This window comes from Thamnophis elegans, chromosome 7 (genome assembly GCF_009769535.1).
Source record: "Thamnophis elegans isolate rThaEle1 chromosome 7, rThaEle1.pri, whole genome shotgun sequence".
Lineage (NCBI taxonomy): Eukaryota > Metazoa > Chordata > Lepidosauria > Squamata > Colubridae > Thamnophis > Thamnophis elegans.
In genome coordinates this window covers 83,540,634-83,557,330 of record NC_045547.1, presented here as the reverse complement: position 1 = coordinate 83,557,330, position 16,697 = coordinate 83,540,634, and the positions used below count along the sequence as shown (strand labels likewise).

Below are 16,697 nucleotides of genomic sequence, written 5' to 3'. Positions count from 1 at the left end.
TGGATCTTTGCAGAGGGTCTCAAGTGGCTCTTCTGCCCCTCCGAATTCCTCCTCCCATCACATCCGGTTTTCATCACCATTTTATTTTCTCCGCATCCAGGTGTTTCATTCATCCATCCATCCATACACACACACACACACACACACACACACACACAGCCCATCCATTCACACACACACACACACACACACAACCTATCCATTCACACACACATACACAAAACCCATCCATTCACACACACACACACCCATCCATTCACACACACACAACCCATCCATTCACACACACACACACAACCCATCCATTCACACACACACACACACAACCCATCCATTCACACACACACACACAACCCATCCATTCACACACACACACACAACCCATCCATTCACACACACACACACAACCCATCCATTCACACACACACACACAACCCATCCATTCACACACACACACAAACAACCTATCCATTCACACACAACCCATCGATTCACACATACACACAGCCCATCCATTCACACACACACACACACAACCCATCCATTCACACACACACACAACCCATCCATTCACACACACATACACAAAACCTATCCATTCACACACACACACAACCCATCCATTCACACACATACACAGCCCTTCCATTCACACACACACAACCCATCCATTCACACACACAACCCATCCATTCACACACATATACACAACCCATCAATTCACACACACACACAACCTATCTATTCACACACACATACACAAAACCTATCCATTCACACACATACACACAACCCATCAATTCATACAGACACACACATCCGTCTGTCCATCCATCCATCCATCCATCCATCCATCCATCCATCCATCCAATACATCTCCCTTGAGTAGCTTGCAAACTTAAAGATGTGTTGTAATATAGTTCCTTGTGCAGGTGTGGGTCCTCCATGGCCTAGTTCATACCAGGGCCTGCAGAGTCACGCTGAATCACACAGGAGAAAACAAACTCCTAGAAAGCCATAACATCCTGATAGTGAATAACATAACATTCTGAGATGTGCCCTACCATTGACGTCCAGGATTTGACCATATATAGAAAGAACTTTCCTGAAGCAGTAGATTAGAAATTGTACTTTTACAGGCTGTTTTTAAGCACATGCTATTGCTCCTCCTGCCTTTGTCCTATCTCAATAAAAGGGGCTACCAGACCCCCAATCTGGGTCGTCGCTCCATCCCGAGAAAGTTCGTGTCCTGTCTTTTCTCACCATTGGCCTCATGGACGAACCACGGGAATTTCACACATTCTCACACACAAAACCCATCCATTCACACACGCACACAACCCATCAATTCACACACATACACAGCCCATCCATTCACACACACACACACACAACCCATCCATTCACACACACACACACAACCCATCCATTCACACACACACACACAACCCATCCATTCACACACACACAACCCATCCATTCACACACACACACGCACAACCCATCCATTCACACATACACACAACCCATCCATTCACACACACACACACACAACCCATCCATTCACACACATACACACAACCCATCCATTCACACACATACACACAACCCATCAATTCACACACATACACACAGCCCATCCATTCACACACACACAAACAACCTATCCATTCACACACATACACACAACCCATCCATTCACACACACACGCACAACCCATCCATTCACACACACACACAACCCATCCATTCATACAGACACACACATCCGTCTGTCCATCCATCCATCCATCCATCCATCCATCCATCCATCCATCCATCCATCCAATGCATCTCCCTTGAGCGGCTTGAAAACTTAAAAAATGCATATAAACAAACAGCAAACAAACAAAAAAAACAGTGACAAAACCCAGGCGAAAAACACATGACATTAAATAAAAAATAAAAATAAAAAAAAATTTAACCATAAAATGTAAAAGGTATCTCTAGAAAGTATCTTATCTTTCTGCATTTGAATGTAACATATTGTTATTTATTTATTGTGAACTGGTAGGAGTCAAGATTCTCCTCTGTTTTATCAAGATTAAAAAAAAAAAAGACTTTTGTTCTATCTTTGAGCCTGAGAAAACAAAGCCAGGTGGCAAATAACAACTTATTTATTTATTTTGCCCTGGGCTGAAAGTTTGGCAGGCAGCATTAAGCAGCCATTGCCTTAAACTTTGATATTTATGGCCTTCCTGGTATTTACAACCTGGTGCCTAAAGCGAGTCTAAAAAGATGAAAAAGGCTGAGTTTTAAATCTAAAGCAGCAAAACTGGGAAGGAAGACGGATTTCTGGTTCTTTTGTGCTTTTTTGCAGGGTGGGAAAGCCGTAAAATAAATAAATTCAGGAAGGGAACCATCAAAGTGACTCTGCTTTGGAAACAAACCTATAATGGCAGCGCTGCAAATATTCTTGTTTTTTTCCAGTATGTGTGTAGACCACAAGGAGTGGCCTAGAGGTGGCGCTCTCGCCTCACAATCAGGAGGCTGTGAGTTCGATCCTTGGTAGAGGCAGATATTTCTCTCTCTGGGCACAGTGAGAAAGTATCTGGTGAACAAAACTCCACTCTGGTGACAGGAAAGGCATCTGGCCAGGACTCCACCCGGCAAGGGATGATGGGGTCGTTAAAAGAAAGAAATTTGTGTTTAGACTACAGGTAATTCTCAACTTACAACCACCTTATATACAAGTAGTCCTTGACTTACAAAAGTTCATTTAGTGACTGTTCAGGAACTAGAAAAAAAGTGACCTATATGACCATTTTCCACACTTACGACTGTTGCAATATCCGTCACGTGATCAAAATGCAGATTTCTTGGCACCTGACTCACATTTATGACGGTCACAATGTCCTTTTGACGAGCAATGGGGAAGACCGATTTGCTTAACAGCCAGGTGACTCACTTAGCAACTGCAGTGATTCACTTAACAACTGTGGCAAGAAAGGTCGTAAAACGGGGCGAAACTCAGGTAACGGATGTCTCACTTAAGAACGGAAGTTTTGGGTTCAGTTGTGGTCGTTAAATAAAATACAGGTCATAATAGCTGTAGTTTTATGCTCAAGGGACAAAAAATGAGATACAATAGGACAAGTTTTCTGCTTATCAGTTAGAGATTAAAAAAAAACCTCAGCTTTTTATTATTAAAATACGAGAAAGATTCAAGTCTCCACGTAACTTTGATATTCCAGTTTTATTACAGTGTCTCGCCTTGATATTCAAAGCCATGTTTTTGCTTCTCTCTGAAAAAGATTTATAGCAACAACAGTAAAAACCAGTTTTTCTTCAAGCAAAAAACAAGGGAGCCATCTGTCAAGGATGCTTTAATTTGGAATATTTTTGGTTAAAACAGGAGTTGGATTTAGTAGCAATTTTCAATTCAAGAACTCGGTCCAAAGATAATTTTCTTCGCCCTGGTAGCCCTTTCCCTCTTCTCCAAACTTAAAATCATCCTTGAGAAATCCCTTTCAGCCCCTAAATCAGTAACGATACAACGATTTCTGGGATCAGAAAGATTCCAGGCAATAAAGAAACAGAAAATGTGTTTGGGGAAACACAAAAAGATTTGAAAAGAAATCAATTGTCAACAGTTCCTAAAACAGTTTGGTTGCAGGTACAGAAAACGCAATTAAGGCATTCACAGCAAAACAAATACAAGAGGAAAAATTGTATTTTACATCATTTCATAATACAGAACATCAATTTAACCCCGTTTTATAGGTGTGAGAACAGAACCTACCTATAACTCATCAAACAATTGCAGTTTCCATTTTTTTTTTTTTGCTACTTTAATTCTCCTCGCAAAAAAAATATCTGTCTATGTGGTTGATAAGACTCAACATTGACTAGATGCCAAAAAATAAAATAAATTTCATAATAAATTTCAAATTTAAGGAATTAGTGAAGATGACACTGAAAATATTTCTACTTTGGACCATGGATGTAAAATGTATGGCTTCATATTTAAGTACATCATATCATAAAATTATGGCTGGCACACAGCACCCAAATATATAGAAGACATTAATTTATACAAACACAATTTTTTTTTCTGGCAGAGAATTGTTCAGCGATATTATTCCACTGTCTGGAATCCAAAATGACATAGCCCAGATTTAATTTTTTGTATTTACTGATGGAGTTTTTAGAAGATGGTTAAAGTGCACACATATAAAAGGGCTTGTTTTACTCATCAGAGCTCTATGTACAAATAATCCCTGTATTAAAAAAATAATCCCTGATTTACTGCTGTTTGCAAACGCCTAGCCTTGTTGTGAAAAGCAGATCAAGTGAATATTGAATTCTGTAGTCTCAGAAAAAAACTACTTTGAAGAAATTCTTTGAGAAATTCATCCTGGGACTTTTTTAAAAAAAAAGGAAAATGCTAAATTCCGCAGTTTGATTTGTAACACTGCTTTGTAATACGATTTAAGAACTTCTATAACAATCATTGTTACCGATGGTGTCTTCCCCACACCCATCGGTGCGAAGGAGAAATGGAAACAGGTTCAAATCCCAGGAATTTGCAAGTTGGCAAAAATTGACCCTCGGCAGGAAACGGGAGCGGAAAACTCAGTTTTATAACCCCGCTTCAGCCAAATTCATTTCGGCAGCAAATTGTACCTCAAGAGTAAAAGAGTCTTTTTGAGTTTCGCATTTTCTTTCTTTCTTTCTTTCGTAGTTAACAGCAAAAGTCCCCACAATGGCTTAAGGCAGTGTTTCTCAACCTTGGCAACTTGAAGATGTCCGGACTTCAACTCCCAGAATTCCCCAGCCAGCATTCGCTGGCTGGGGAATTCTGGGAGTTGAAGTCCGGACATCTTCAAGTTGTCAAGGTTGAGAAACACTGGCTTAAGGCTTCAAGCAAATGTTTCGGCGAGGAGTTTTTGCTGCTGCTTCTGGTGCAGGACTCCGATGCCCACGGCAGGAGCTGGTAAGGCAGGCCGGCTGACAAGGCAGAGCTGGGAGGAAGTCCAAAAGAGGCAACGTTAAACCCTGATCCCTTTCTCTCAACGGGGGTTAGAGAAGACGCTGGAGATTCGGGTTGCAATTCTGCAGCCAGGGATATCACTCCGAGTACACCAGAGGTGGGTTCCTGGACCGGTTCGGACGAGTAGGTAGTAACTCGGCCTTCCACGCCCCCAAACCGTTTCTATCGGCGGTGGCGCCATCTTGATTTTCGCTTCTGTGCATGTTTCTGTTTCTATTCTATTCTATTTCATGTTTCTATTCTATTCTATTCCATCTCTATTCCATTCCATGTTTCTATTCTATTCTATTCTACTCTACTCCATTTCATTCTCTATTCTCCATTCTCTATTCCATTTAATATTTCTATTCTATTCCATTCCATTCCCTATTCTACTCCACTCCGCTCCACCATATTCCATATTTCTGTTCTATTCTATTCTATTCTCTATTCCATTCCATTTTTCTCTCCTCTATTCTACCCTACTCTAGCCTGATTTTCTATTCTGTTCTTACATTCTGTTGTGTTGTCTTCTGTTCTTCTCTGCACTAATCTATTAATAATTTCTATTGTGATGTTTTGATAGCTTTGTCTTTTGGGAGGGGGGGAGGGTGAATTTTTCTTTTAAGTTTTTTACTTTGCATTTGAACTTTGTCTTGAACAAAATAAAAACATATATTAAAAAAAAGAAAGAAATCCTGAAATGTTTTACCTTACAAGCCAGTTGCTTTTCAAACCTTGGGGCCACAAATGTCCAGGGCCCCATATTCTGAGGTTCTTCCTGACTCCAGATGAAAGCTGCGGAGCAAGGGACATATTTGAAAGTTCGCTTAGCTCAAAAGGAAGCAACGTTGTTGTTTTTTTGGTCGGTTTAAAGTCTGAAGCTCCGTTTTGACTCTGTGCTCCCTGTGGCCTTGCAAAGCTAATTGTCAATTAGGTCTTTGGCAGCGTTTCATGGGAGATAAAGGTGGGTTATCAGCCTTATCCCGAAAGACTTTGGCAGACTACTGTCGGACTCTTCACAAACTGTTGGTGACTCATTACGGGCTACGAATGGACATAATTCACAGCCGTTGAAATAAAAAGAGGGTTTTGGAGACTAAGCTTGTGCTTTTTACTGTCTCAGGAAGCCTAGATCAGAACAATCACGTCACCACAGGGATGTTGCAATGGTCGTAACTCACAAGTTAATTTTTTTTCAGTGCCATTGTAACTGAGATGGAGTCTACTAACCTTTGGCGTTAGTGAACTTGTTCATCTCTTCTCGCAGAGGTTCGAGAGGGAAAGGACACAATTCTTCTAGCCTCACAATGGCAGTGTTGTGCTTCTTCTCCTCTAGAAGCTCTCGGTGTTTGGCCAACGTGTAATAATGCTTGCCGGAACAGAGAATCACCTTGCTGACGCTAAAGAGAAGGAAGAACAGGATAATTTCAAACACAGAGAGCCAAGGAAAGCAATCAATCAACCAGACTAGAACTGGAAGGGACCTTGGGGGGGTCTTCTAGTCCAACCCCCTGCTCAAGCAGGAGACTCTAAATAATTTGAGATAAGTGGCTGTCCAGTCTCTTCTTAAAAAGCTCCAGTGATGGAGCAACCACAACCTCTGGTGGCGAGCTGTTCCACTGGTTAATTGTTCTCACTGTTAGGAAGTTTCTCCTTAACTCCAGGTTGGTTCTCGCCTTAATTAGTTTCCATTTGTTACTTCTTGCCTTGCCTTCTGGTGCTTTGGAGAATAAGTTAGAATAGAATAGAATAGAATAGAGAACAGAACAGAATAGAATAGAATTAGAATAGAGCTGGAAGGGACCTTGGAGGTCTTCTAGCCCAGCCCCCTGCTCAAGCAAGAGAACCTATTCTATATCAGATAAGTGACTGTCTAGAGTCTCTAGACTTCTTAAAAACCTCCAGGAATGGAACATGATTTCTGGTGGCGAGCTGTTCCACTGGTTAATTGTCCCCACTGTTAGGAAGTTTCTCCTTAATTCCAGGTTGCTTCTCTCCTTGATTATTTTCCATCCATTTTATCTTGTCCTGCTCTGGGCTGCTTTGGAGAATAGGTTGACCTCCTTCTTTGTGGCAGCCCCTCAAATCAACCAAGAACTCAATCAACCAACCAATCAATCAATTGACCAACCATCCAACCAACCAACCAACCAACCAACCAACCAACCAACCAACCAACCAATCAACCAACCAATCAACCATCCAACCAACCAATCAATCAATCAACTAACCAACCAACCAACCAATCAATCAATCAATCAACTAACCAACCAATCAATCAACCAACCAACCATCCAACCAACCAACCATCCAACCAACCAACCAACCAATCAATCAATCAACTAACCAACCAACTAACCAATCAATCAATCAATCGACCAACCATCCAACCAATCAACCAATCAACCAACCAACCAACCAATCAACCAACCAACCAATCAATCAACTAACCAACCAATCAACCAACCAATCAATCAATCAACTAACCAACCAACCAACCAACCAATCAACCAACCAACCATCCAACCAACCAATCAATCAATTGACCAACCATCCATCCAACCAACCAACCAACCAATCAATCAATCAACTAACCAACCAACCAATCAATTGACCAACCATCCATCCAACCAACCAATCAATCAATTGACCAACCATCCAACCAACCAATCAATCAATTGACCAACCATCCAACCAACCAACCAATCAATTGACCAACCATCCAACCAACCAACCAATCAATCAATCAATCAACTAATCAATCAATCAATCAATCAATCAATCAATCAATCAATCAATCAATCAGCCAACCATCCAACCATCCAACCATCCAACCAACCAACCAACAACACTAAATACATAAATAATCAAGTGACCTTTTAGGATCCACTGTTGAATCCCCAAGGACGGGTCTGAAGGTGGTTCCAGGGGCCATTTCTAGTAAGCTGGAGACGGCAGTCTAGGCAATGAATAAGATGGGAAAATATATCAGTACTATGCACAGGTATTTAGACTTGGCTTACAAAAGTTCGTTTAATGACTCTTCAAAGTTACGACAGCACTGGAAAATGTGACAGGACCGATTTTCACACTTGCGACCGTTGTAGCCTCCCCATGGTCACGTGATCAAAATTCAGGGGCTTAGCAACTGACTCGTATTTATGACAGTCGCAGTGTCCTGGGGTCACGTGATCCCCTTTTGCGACCTTCTGAGGAGCAAAATCCATGGGGGAAGTAGATTCACAACAACTGACGTATCAGCCACCTTGATTCCCTTAAGAACCGTGGCTAGCAAAATGGGGCAAAACTCACTTAACGAAGGTTTCACTTAACAACAAAAATGTGGGGGCTCTACTGCGGTCGTAAGTCGAGGACTACCTGTCCCAAAAGAGCCTCCTCTGTTTCTTTGGTAAAGGATCTCCTCTTTCTCTCTCTGTTAAGGTTATTATCCTCTTTATTCTCTGCACGGGCAATGAAACTCAAAGAAAATTCAACCACGGCTGTCGTAAAGTGATTGCTACCATCTTTAAGTGAGCCCATTGTCCTCAATGTATTTTTTTTTCCTTGCCTGAAATTGGACGTAAAATCCAAATTCTGGCAAAAAAACAACGTTGTGAATTGCAGTTGTGTGACTTCAGGACGATAAAAACAGCCGCAAGCACATTCTGGCGGCCAAGCACTCAAATGATGTGAAAATCGCAGCTGTCGTTACTTTGAATTTGGTAAGCATAAAAGTATAACAGGGTTTGTGGGAATACCATCCCCGAAAATACACCAGTTCAGAGTTGAAAAGAGATAACCAGAACAACAGAAAAGGAAAGGAAGAGAGGAGGAGAGGAGAAGAGAGGGGAGAGAAGGAAGAAAGAGGAAAGGAGAGGAAGAAGGGATAGAAAGAGAAGGAGAGAGGGTAGGAGGAGGAAAAGGAAGAGAGAGGAAAGGAGAGGAAGGAGGGGAGAGAAGGAGAGAGGGTAGGAGGAGAAGAGAGGAAAAGAGAGAAGGAAGAAAGGAAAGGAGGGGAGAGAAAGAGAAGGAGAGAAGGTAGGAGGAGAAGAGAGGAAGGGAGAGAAGGAAGAAAGAGGAAAGAAGAGGAAGGAGGGAAGGGATAGACAGAGAGAGGGTAGGAGGAGGAAAAGGAAGAGAGGAGGAGAGGAGAGGAAAGGGGAGAGAAGGAAGAAAGAGGAAAGGAGAGGAAGAAGGGATAGAAAGAAGGAGAGACGATAGGAGGAGGAAAAGGAAGAGAGGAGAGGAGAGGAAAGGAGAGGAAGGAGGGAAGGGAGAGAAAGAGAAGGAGAGAGTGTAGGAGGAGAAGAGACGAAGGGAGAGAAGGAAGAAAGGAAAGGATGGAAGGGATAGAAAGAGAAGGAGAGAAGGTAGGAGGAGAAGAGAGGAAGGGAGGGAAGGAAGAAAGAGGAAAGAAGAGGAAGGAGAGAAGGGATAGACAGAGAGAGGGTAGGAGGAGGAAAAGGAAGAGAGGAGGAGAGGAGAGGAAAGGGGAGAGAAGGAAGAAAGAGGAAAGAGGAGGAAGAAGGGAAGGGATAGTAAAAGAAGGAAAGAGGGTAGGAGGAGAAGAGAGGGAGAGAAGGAAGAAAGAGGAAAGAAGAGGAAGGAGGGATAGACAGAAAGAGAGAGGGAAGGAGGAGGAAAAGGAAGAGGAGAGGAGAGGAAAGGGGAGAGAAGGAAGAAAGAGGAAGGGAGAGGAAGGAGAGAAGGGATAGAAAGAGAAAGAGAGGGTAGGAGGAGGCAAAGGAAGAGAGGAGTAGGGGAGAGGCAAGGGAAGAAGGAAAGGGAAAGGAGAGGAGGAAGGAAGGAAGTAGAGAAGAAAGGGAAAGATGAAAAGAAAAGAAAAAATTGGGTGGCGATAATACAAAATAGTTGTATGGGATGGTAACGCAATGCAACCCAGAATGTATATTTTAACCTTTTATATTGAGAAACAAATATGTAAAAGTGATGAAGATAAATAAGAACAATAACTATGTGAATGTATACCTGTAACTAACTATACATAAGAGAATAAAAAAGTTTATTTATTTTTTTTTAAAAATGAACTTCGAATTTGGGTCGTCACTACTTTTGGGGGGAGCCTGCTGTAACTTTAAAAGGTTGATGGGGAGCCATCGGTCATAAGTCAAGGACTGCCCATCAAGCAGAGGTCTCCAAACTTAGAAACTTTTAAGACTGGTGGACTTCCAACTCCCAGAATTCCTCTGCTGGTGAATTCTGGGAATTGAAGTCCCCGAGTATTAAAAGACCCCCCCCCCCCTTGTCGTAAAGAAATGAAAAGAGGTACTAGGTATATGTACTGATTTTACAGTGTAGAGACTAACTTGATTCTGCACCTAATAACGGCAGCAAGACTGTTGGTGGTGCAATACTGGAAGAAGGAAGACTTGCCTACAACCCAAGAATGGACATTGAAAGTCACAAACTTAGCCGAGATGGCTAAAATATCGGCATATCTTAAAGACCACTCAAACGAGAGATATAAACGAGACTGGAAAAAATGGATTGACTATATACAAAACAAATACGGGACCAAGAAATTACAGATAGCCTATGCTTAAGATCAGAAATGATTTAAATAGTTAAGGATGAAGGATGTTTAAATAACTGTAGTCAACTAAAAGTGGAGGTATGATGATGTCAATATGGTAAACATTTGAGTCAAGATATTTGAATTAATATGAATTAATGGAAGAGATGCACCAAAACATGTTGTAACCAGCTGATATACTTTTTTTTTATATAATATATACCTGTGTTCTTTTTTTTTCCTTTTTGATTTTTTCTTTTCCCACTGGTGTGGGCATGTATTGTTTAAGATTATTATTTTCATTAATATTTTTAAATAATAATTACAGTCAAATGAAAATGGATATATGACGATGGTGATATGTATGAATATTTGAGTTAAAACGCTCGAGTTAACATGAGTTATGTTTGTTTGACTGTGGAGGAGATGCACGAAAGTTTATTTGTGACCGACTGACACACTTTCTATAGCATGTAAAGAAAGATGTTGTACTTGTTTTAAATGAAAAATTTAAAAAAAAAATTTTTAATAAAAAAAAAAAGAAATGATTTAAATTGTTTAAAGTGAGCTCAGCAAGAAGAAGCTAAGGTCAATGTAGAGATGTCATTGATTTCTTTATTTCTTTTTTCTCAATAGATTTTAGACTGTGTTTGTTAGAAATCCATACCGTGTACGGGTTCTGGGAAGTCGGGGGGGGGGGGAGGAGGAGGGGGGGGTTGGGGGGGTTGGAGGGAGGGAGGGGTATACATTAGGCTAGACAAGAATTTGGTGGTAAACTAGAACTATTTTGACACACAAAAACTTGTACTTCGATGTCTTACTGATTGAGGAATGATGAAATGTTTGTTTTAAAAGAAATAAAACTTTTGAACCTAAAATAAGAAATGAAAAGAGAGGAAGGAATTCTTTCTACGCACAGGTAAGCGAAGGAGAGTTTTGGGCGACACCACGATGAGGGGTTTCCGGAAATTCCTAACCATCTGCCTCCGGAGTAAGTGGAAATACTGCGCCGGCGTGGTTGGGTGGACCACGGACATATTCACGTGGTCGCCGTCGATCCCTTCCTCCGAGCTATCGCACATCTGTGGGAAAATAGAAAACCAGAACATTCAACCAGGCGCCTGCAGCCTTGGGCCCTTTAAGACTGGTGGACTTCGACTCCCAGAATCCTCTCTGGTTTTTTTTCCAGAATTCCGGCTCCTCCCAAGCCGGCTGAGGAATTCTGGGAGTCGAAGTCCGCAAGTCTTTCAAGGGGCCCAGGTTGGAGACCCTTGCTTTAAAACGTGTCCTGCGTGGGTGTTGTGGTCCGCCAGTGGAGCTGGGGGCAGATTCGGACAGTGAGGAGGTTGGGGAGGAACATGGGCCAGTCCTGGAGTCTGGGGAAGGCTCTGTCGAGGGGCAGAGAGAGGGCCGGGGCTGTCCGACAGTTATCAGCTGACTTCAGAGTCGGAGATCAGTGGGGCAGAAGAACAGCTGGAGCCTGTTCCCAGTGTGCGCATGGGCAGAGCTGCCGGGAGAAAGGAACAGCTAAGGAACAAGGGTTGACATGGGAGTAAAGCCACAGGTGGACGGTGAATGGCCCCTCCCAGAGGGACTAAAAGAGGAGCGAAAGGGGAGTGGAGTTTGCAGGAGACAATTAGTTCAGTTCATTAGAGTGAAGTTCTGCTCCTGGCTCCTTGCCAAGTAATTGCCGCTACAGCTTGGCGTTTGGAAGATCTCGGCCTGGCAGCTCTCCAAGCCTGATAAGGTCTGTGCTTGTTAATTCACCCTTGAAAGACTGTTTGCCGGGACTTTGCTGGATATGAATGAGAGGAATTCACACTAGCTTAATAAAAAGGGGGTTTTCTCGGAGTCTGCTTCGTGCTTTTTGGGGGTCAGAACAATGGGATTCAGAATACAGGAAGTCCCCGATTTACAACAATTCATTTAGTGACCGTTCGGAGTGACAACGGCGCTGAAAAACGTGACTTAGGATGGTTTTTTTAACAGCTATGACCATTGCGGTCTCTCAGGTTCACGTGATTTCCCTCTGGCGACTTTCGGACGAGCGAAGTCAGAAATGGGGGAAAACCCGATTCACTTAACGGCTGTGGCGAGAAATGTCGTAAAACGGGGCAAACACACTTAACAGGTTTTCACTTAGCGACTCAAAGGTCAATTTCGGGCCTCGATCGTGGTCCTAAGTGGAGGACTACCTGTACCATGGATAAACACAGGGATGGGAGATATTTAAGGAGGGTTTTGGGGGTTGCAGGGACATGAAACGGAAGAAAGAGGAGCGTAAACTCTGGAGGGCAGAAGTCGCCTCCGGCTACCTGCAAGAACCGTTCGACTCGGCAAGAGGAATGTTCCGGTCCAGCGCCATCGTAACCGTGCGGAAGGAGGACCACGAGTCCGCTCTGCAGGAGCCACTTGGCCTCCCCTGTAGAGGAGAAGTCATCCCATGTCAATAAATGAGACCCTCTTAGCTCGGCCAAATAGCCCCTCAGGGAGCCTTCCTTGACTCCCAACTATCGGCTTAGCTGCCATTCCCGCCTATTGAATTAAAATCCCATTCCTTCCTGGCACTGATGACGCTACCTAGTTGGCTCATGAAATGTCTCCCAGAAAGCAACCAAGCTCAGAGAGCACCAAGGACCCCACAGTCCTTTTTTTCCTCCTCCTCCTCCTCCTCCTCCTCCTCCTCCTCCTCCTCCTCCTCCTCCTCCACCACCACCACCACCACCACCACCACCACCACCACCACCTCCTCCTCCTCCTCCTCCTCCTCCCTGCAAACCCCACTCCTGGCACTGATGATGTTCCCTAGTTGGGTCATAAAATGTCTCCAAGGAATAACCAAGCTCAGAGACCCCACCAAGGACCCCACATTTCAACCCTGAACTATAAACGTTACCCTCTATCAAGAGCCCTCCCCCTCCTCTGCAAACCCCTCCGCCATCTAGCACTGATGATGTTACCTAGTTGGGTCATGAGACGTTTGCAAGTAAACCACCAAACTCAGCACCAGGGACCCTACAATTGTCTTCCTTCCTTCCTTCCTTCCTTTCTTCCTTCCTTCCTTCCTTCCTCCTCCTCCTCCTCCTCCTCCCCCTCCCAAACCCCACACCCCCACACTCCCTTCTAGCACTGATGTTGTTCCCTAGTTGGGTCATGAGATGTCAGCAAGTAAACCACAAACTCAGAGAGCACCAAGGACCCTACAGTGCTCCTCCTCCTCCTTCTTCCAAACCCCTCCTTCCTTTGTAGGATTGATGCTGTTCCCTAGTTGGGTAATGAAACGTCTGCAAGAAAACCACCAAGCTCAGAGAGCACCAAGGACCCCACAGTCCTCCTCCTCCTCCTCCTCCTTCATTCTAGCACTGATGTTACTCCCTAGTGGGGTCATGAAACATCTGCAAGGAATCCGCCCAGTTCAGAGAGCCCCAAGGGCCCTTCGTTTCTACCCTGAGCTCCAAATATTCTCTCCCATCCCATGTTTTCCCTCCCAAGAGGCCTCCGGGTCTCACCTCCAGAGATAAAGGTATCAAAGATGATCTGAGCCCCGTTGAAGAAATCCCCAAACTGAGCCTCCCAAATGGGCAGGAGGTTGGGGCTGTCGATGCTCATCCCGTACTCAAAGCCCAGCACCGCTTCCTCCGACAGGGGGCTGTTGCTTACCTACGGGAGAACCAAGAATGAGAAACGGCGGATTTGCAGGAAATAGGCCCCTCCGAACACACACACACACACTCACACACATGCTCACACTAAAAGCGAAATATTTGAGGAAGCTTATGGATGGATGGATGGATGGATGGATGGATGGATGGATGGATGGATGGATGGATGGATTGATGGAAGCAGTGAAGAGGAAGAGAGAAAGAAGGAAGGAGAAAAGGAAGGAAGGAAAGAAGGTTATGGATGGATGGATGGATGGATGGATGGATGGAAGGAAAGAAGGACACGGAGGGATGGTTGAATGGATGACACTGATGGAGGGATGGACCGGATGATATGGATGGATGGAAGGAAGAGGTGAAGAGGAAGAGAGAAGGAAGGAGAAAACGAAGGAATGAAAAAAGATATGGATGGATGGATGGATGGTCTTCTTCTGTCTCTCCCTTTCCCTCTTTCTCCCTCTTTCTTTCCCTCTGTTCTCTCTCTCCCTTTCTCTTTCTCTTTTTTCTCCCCTTTCTTTTTTCCTCTTTCCCTTTTTTCTTTCTTTCTTTTTCTCTCTCTCTTTCCCTTTCTCTTTCTTCTCTCTTCATTTTTCTTTTTTATATTCTCTCTCTCCATTTTTTTCTTTCTGTCTCTTTCTCTTTTCTCTCTCCCTTTCTCTTTCTCTTTTTTCTCCCTCTCTTTTTTCCTCTTTCCCTTTTTTCTCTTTCTTTCTTTTTCTCTCTCTCTCTTCTCTCTTCATTTCTCTTTTTATATTCTCTCTCTCCCTTTTTTCTTTCTCTTTTCTCTCTCCCTCCCTCCCTCTCTCTCTCTCTCTCTTTCTGTGTATTATCTGAAACTCTGCACTGCAAGTGATGAGCAGCGTGGAAAGCAAATTACAACACAATATCCCCAAGTGCTCTCAGAGAGAGCAAGCTAACGTGGGAAGACCTAGAAATAAACCTTATTTGAGCCCAGGGAGTTTCGCTCTCCAGAATGTCCCCCGTGTGAAGTCCACGCGAGGCAGCGCGTGCGGTGAAGTCCTCTCGGTCCAACCTCCCTTCCTCACCTCAAGGAAGCCCTTCTGATCTGCAGACATGTGGTTCAAAGGGATGTAGGTGTCCCCCGTCTCTTGACAAACCAACATGGCGTGTCTCTGGCTGAACGTTCCCCGGCCGACGTCTTGCCCGCTTAGACGAAGGTTGAAACCTTGGGAGAAAGCAAATCTGTGGTGAGGATTGATAACAATGTGAAAGATTCAGAAGGGGGAAGACCTCGCTTCTTCCTAAAGACTTCCCTAAATGAAGACTTCTATACCTATCTCCAGGTCTGTTTTGCCTTCTCCTTCTGGCTAAAATAGCAGTTAGACTTATATACCGCTTCATAGGGCTTTCAGCACTCTCTAAATAAGTGTTTGTCTAGTTCTCCTAACATTGGGTGGTTCTAAATATCTCTTTTGGCCTATTTATAAGGTGGAGGGGTGTGTGATTTAATGCCAAGTCAACACTGAGGGAGCCCGGAGTCCTTCGGGGTTGGGCGGCATATAAATGTGGTTAATTAAATTAAATTGTTTAATGACCACTCGTGGTCAACCTTCTCAGGCGGATGAGACAGGAAATATATCCAGATGAGCTCATTATACTTTATTGTAAAGGTAAAGGTTTCCCTCACACATGTGTGCTAGTCGTTCCCGACTCTAGGGGGCGGTGCTGATCTCCGTTTCAAAGCCGAAGAGCCAGCGCTGTCCAAAGACGCCTCCGTGGTCATGTGGCTGGCATGACTCAATGCCGAAGGCGCACGGAACGCTGTTCCCTTCCCACCAAAGGTGGTTCCTATTTTTCTACTTGCGTTTTTGCTTTCAAATTGCTAGGTTGGCAGAAGCTGGGAGAGGTCACGGGAGCTCACTCCATTATGCGGCGCTAGGGATTCGAACTGCCGGCCTTTCTGATCGACAAGCTCAGCGTCTTAGCCCCTGAGCCACCGCGTCCCTGTAAAGGTACATTAGCAGAATCTTGCAAGTGTCCCAATCTTCCACCGCCTCTTTTGCAGCCTGAGAAATGAGGAGACCTCCCCAGCAGAGGGGCTTTTTCAGGAGGGAACTGGACTTCCTGCCAAGGGCTTTGCTAAGTGGACTTCTACATTTTTCCCATTTATGTTTATTTTCCTGGCTTCATAGCAGATGCAACTTTTATGTTTTAAAGTCCTACCTTGACACAGTAGGGAACCAAAGGCTAATGCTTCAGCAGTGGCCCAGTCTAACTTCACTCCTTCCTCCATCTTCAGCACTCGTGACTGCATGCCCAACACAGAATAGAACAGAGCAGGAACAGAACAAAACAGGAACAGGAGGAGCAGGACAGAACCGGAACGGGAACGGAGCGGGGACGAAGCAGGAATGGAACAGAACAAAACAGGAACAAGAGGAGCAGGACAGAACAGGAACGGGAACAGAACAGAACAGGAACAGAAGGAGCAGGACAGAACAAGAACGGGAATGGGAACAGACCAGAA

General features: G+C 44.0%; 1 protein-coding gene across 1 annotated transcript in view; it reads right to left on the bottom strand.

Annotated features, from left to right (window-relative positions):
- Nucleotides 1–4,851: 4,851 nt before the first annotated feature.
- Nucleotides 4,852–16,697, bottom strand: part of DHTKD1 (dehydrogenase E1 and transketolase domain containing 1) — a 29,286-nt gene continuing 17,440 nt past the window's right edge. Inside the window, exons 9-17 of the mRNA XM_032220700.1 lie at nucleotides 16,394–16,478; nucleotides 15,256–15,395; nucleotides 14,057–14,207; nucleotides 12,863–12,969; nucleotides 11,465–11,629; nucleotides 7,891–7,973; nucleotides 6,245–6,414; nucleotides 5,724–5,809; nucleotides 4,852–5,003 (exon numbers count right to left, since the gene is read on the bottom strand). Coding sequence (XP_032076591.1) covers nucleotides 4,902–5,003; nucleotides 5,724–5,809; nucleotides 6,245–6,414; nucleotides 7,891–7,973; nucleotides 11,465–11,629; nucleotides 12,863–12,969; nucleotides 14,057–14,207; nucleotides 15,256–15,395; nucleotides 16,394–16,478 — 1,089 coding nt within the window. The 3' untranslated portion in view covers nucleotides 4,852–4,901. The remainder of the gene's footprint in view (nucleotides 5,004–5,723; nucleotides 5,810–6,244; nucleotides 6,415–7,890; nucleotides 7,974–11,464; nucleotides 11,630–12,862; nucleotides 12,970–14,056; nucleotides 14,208–15,255; nucleotides 15,396–16,393; nucleotides 16,479–16,697) is intronic.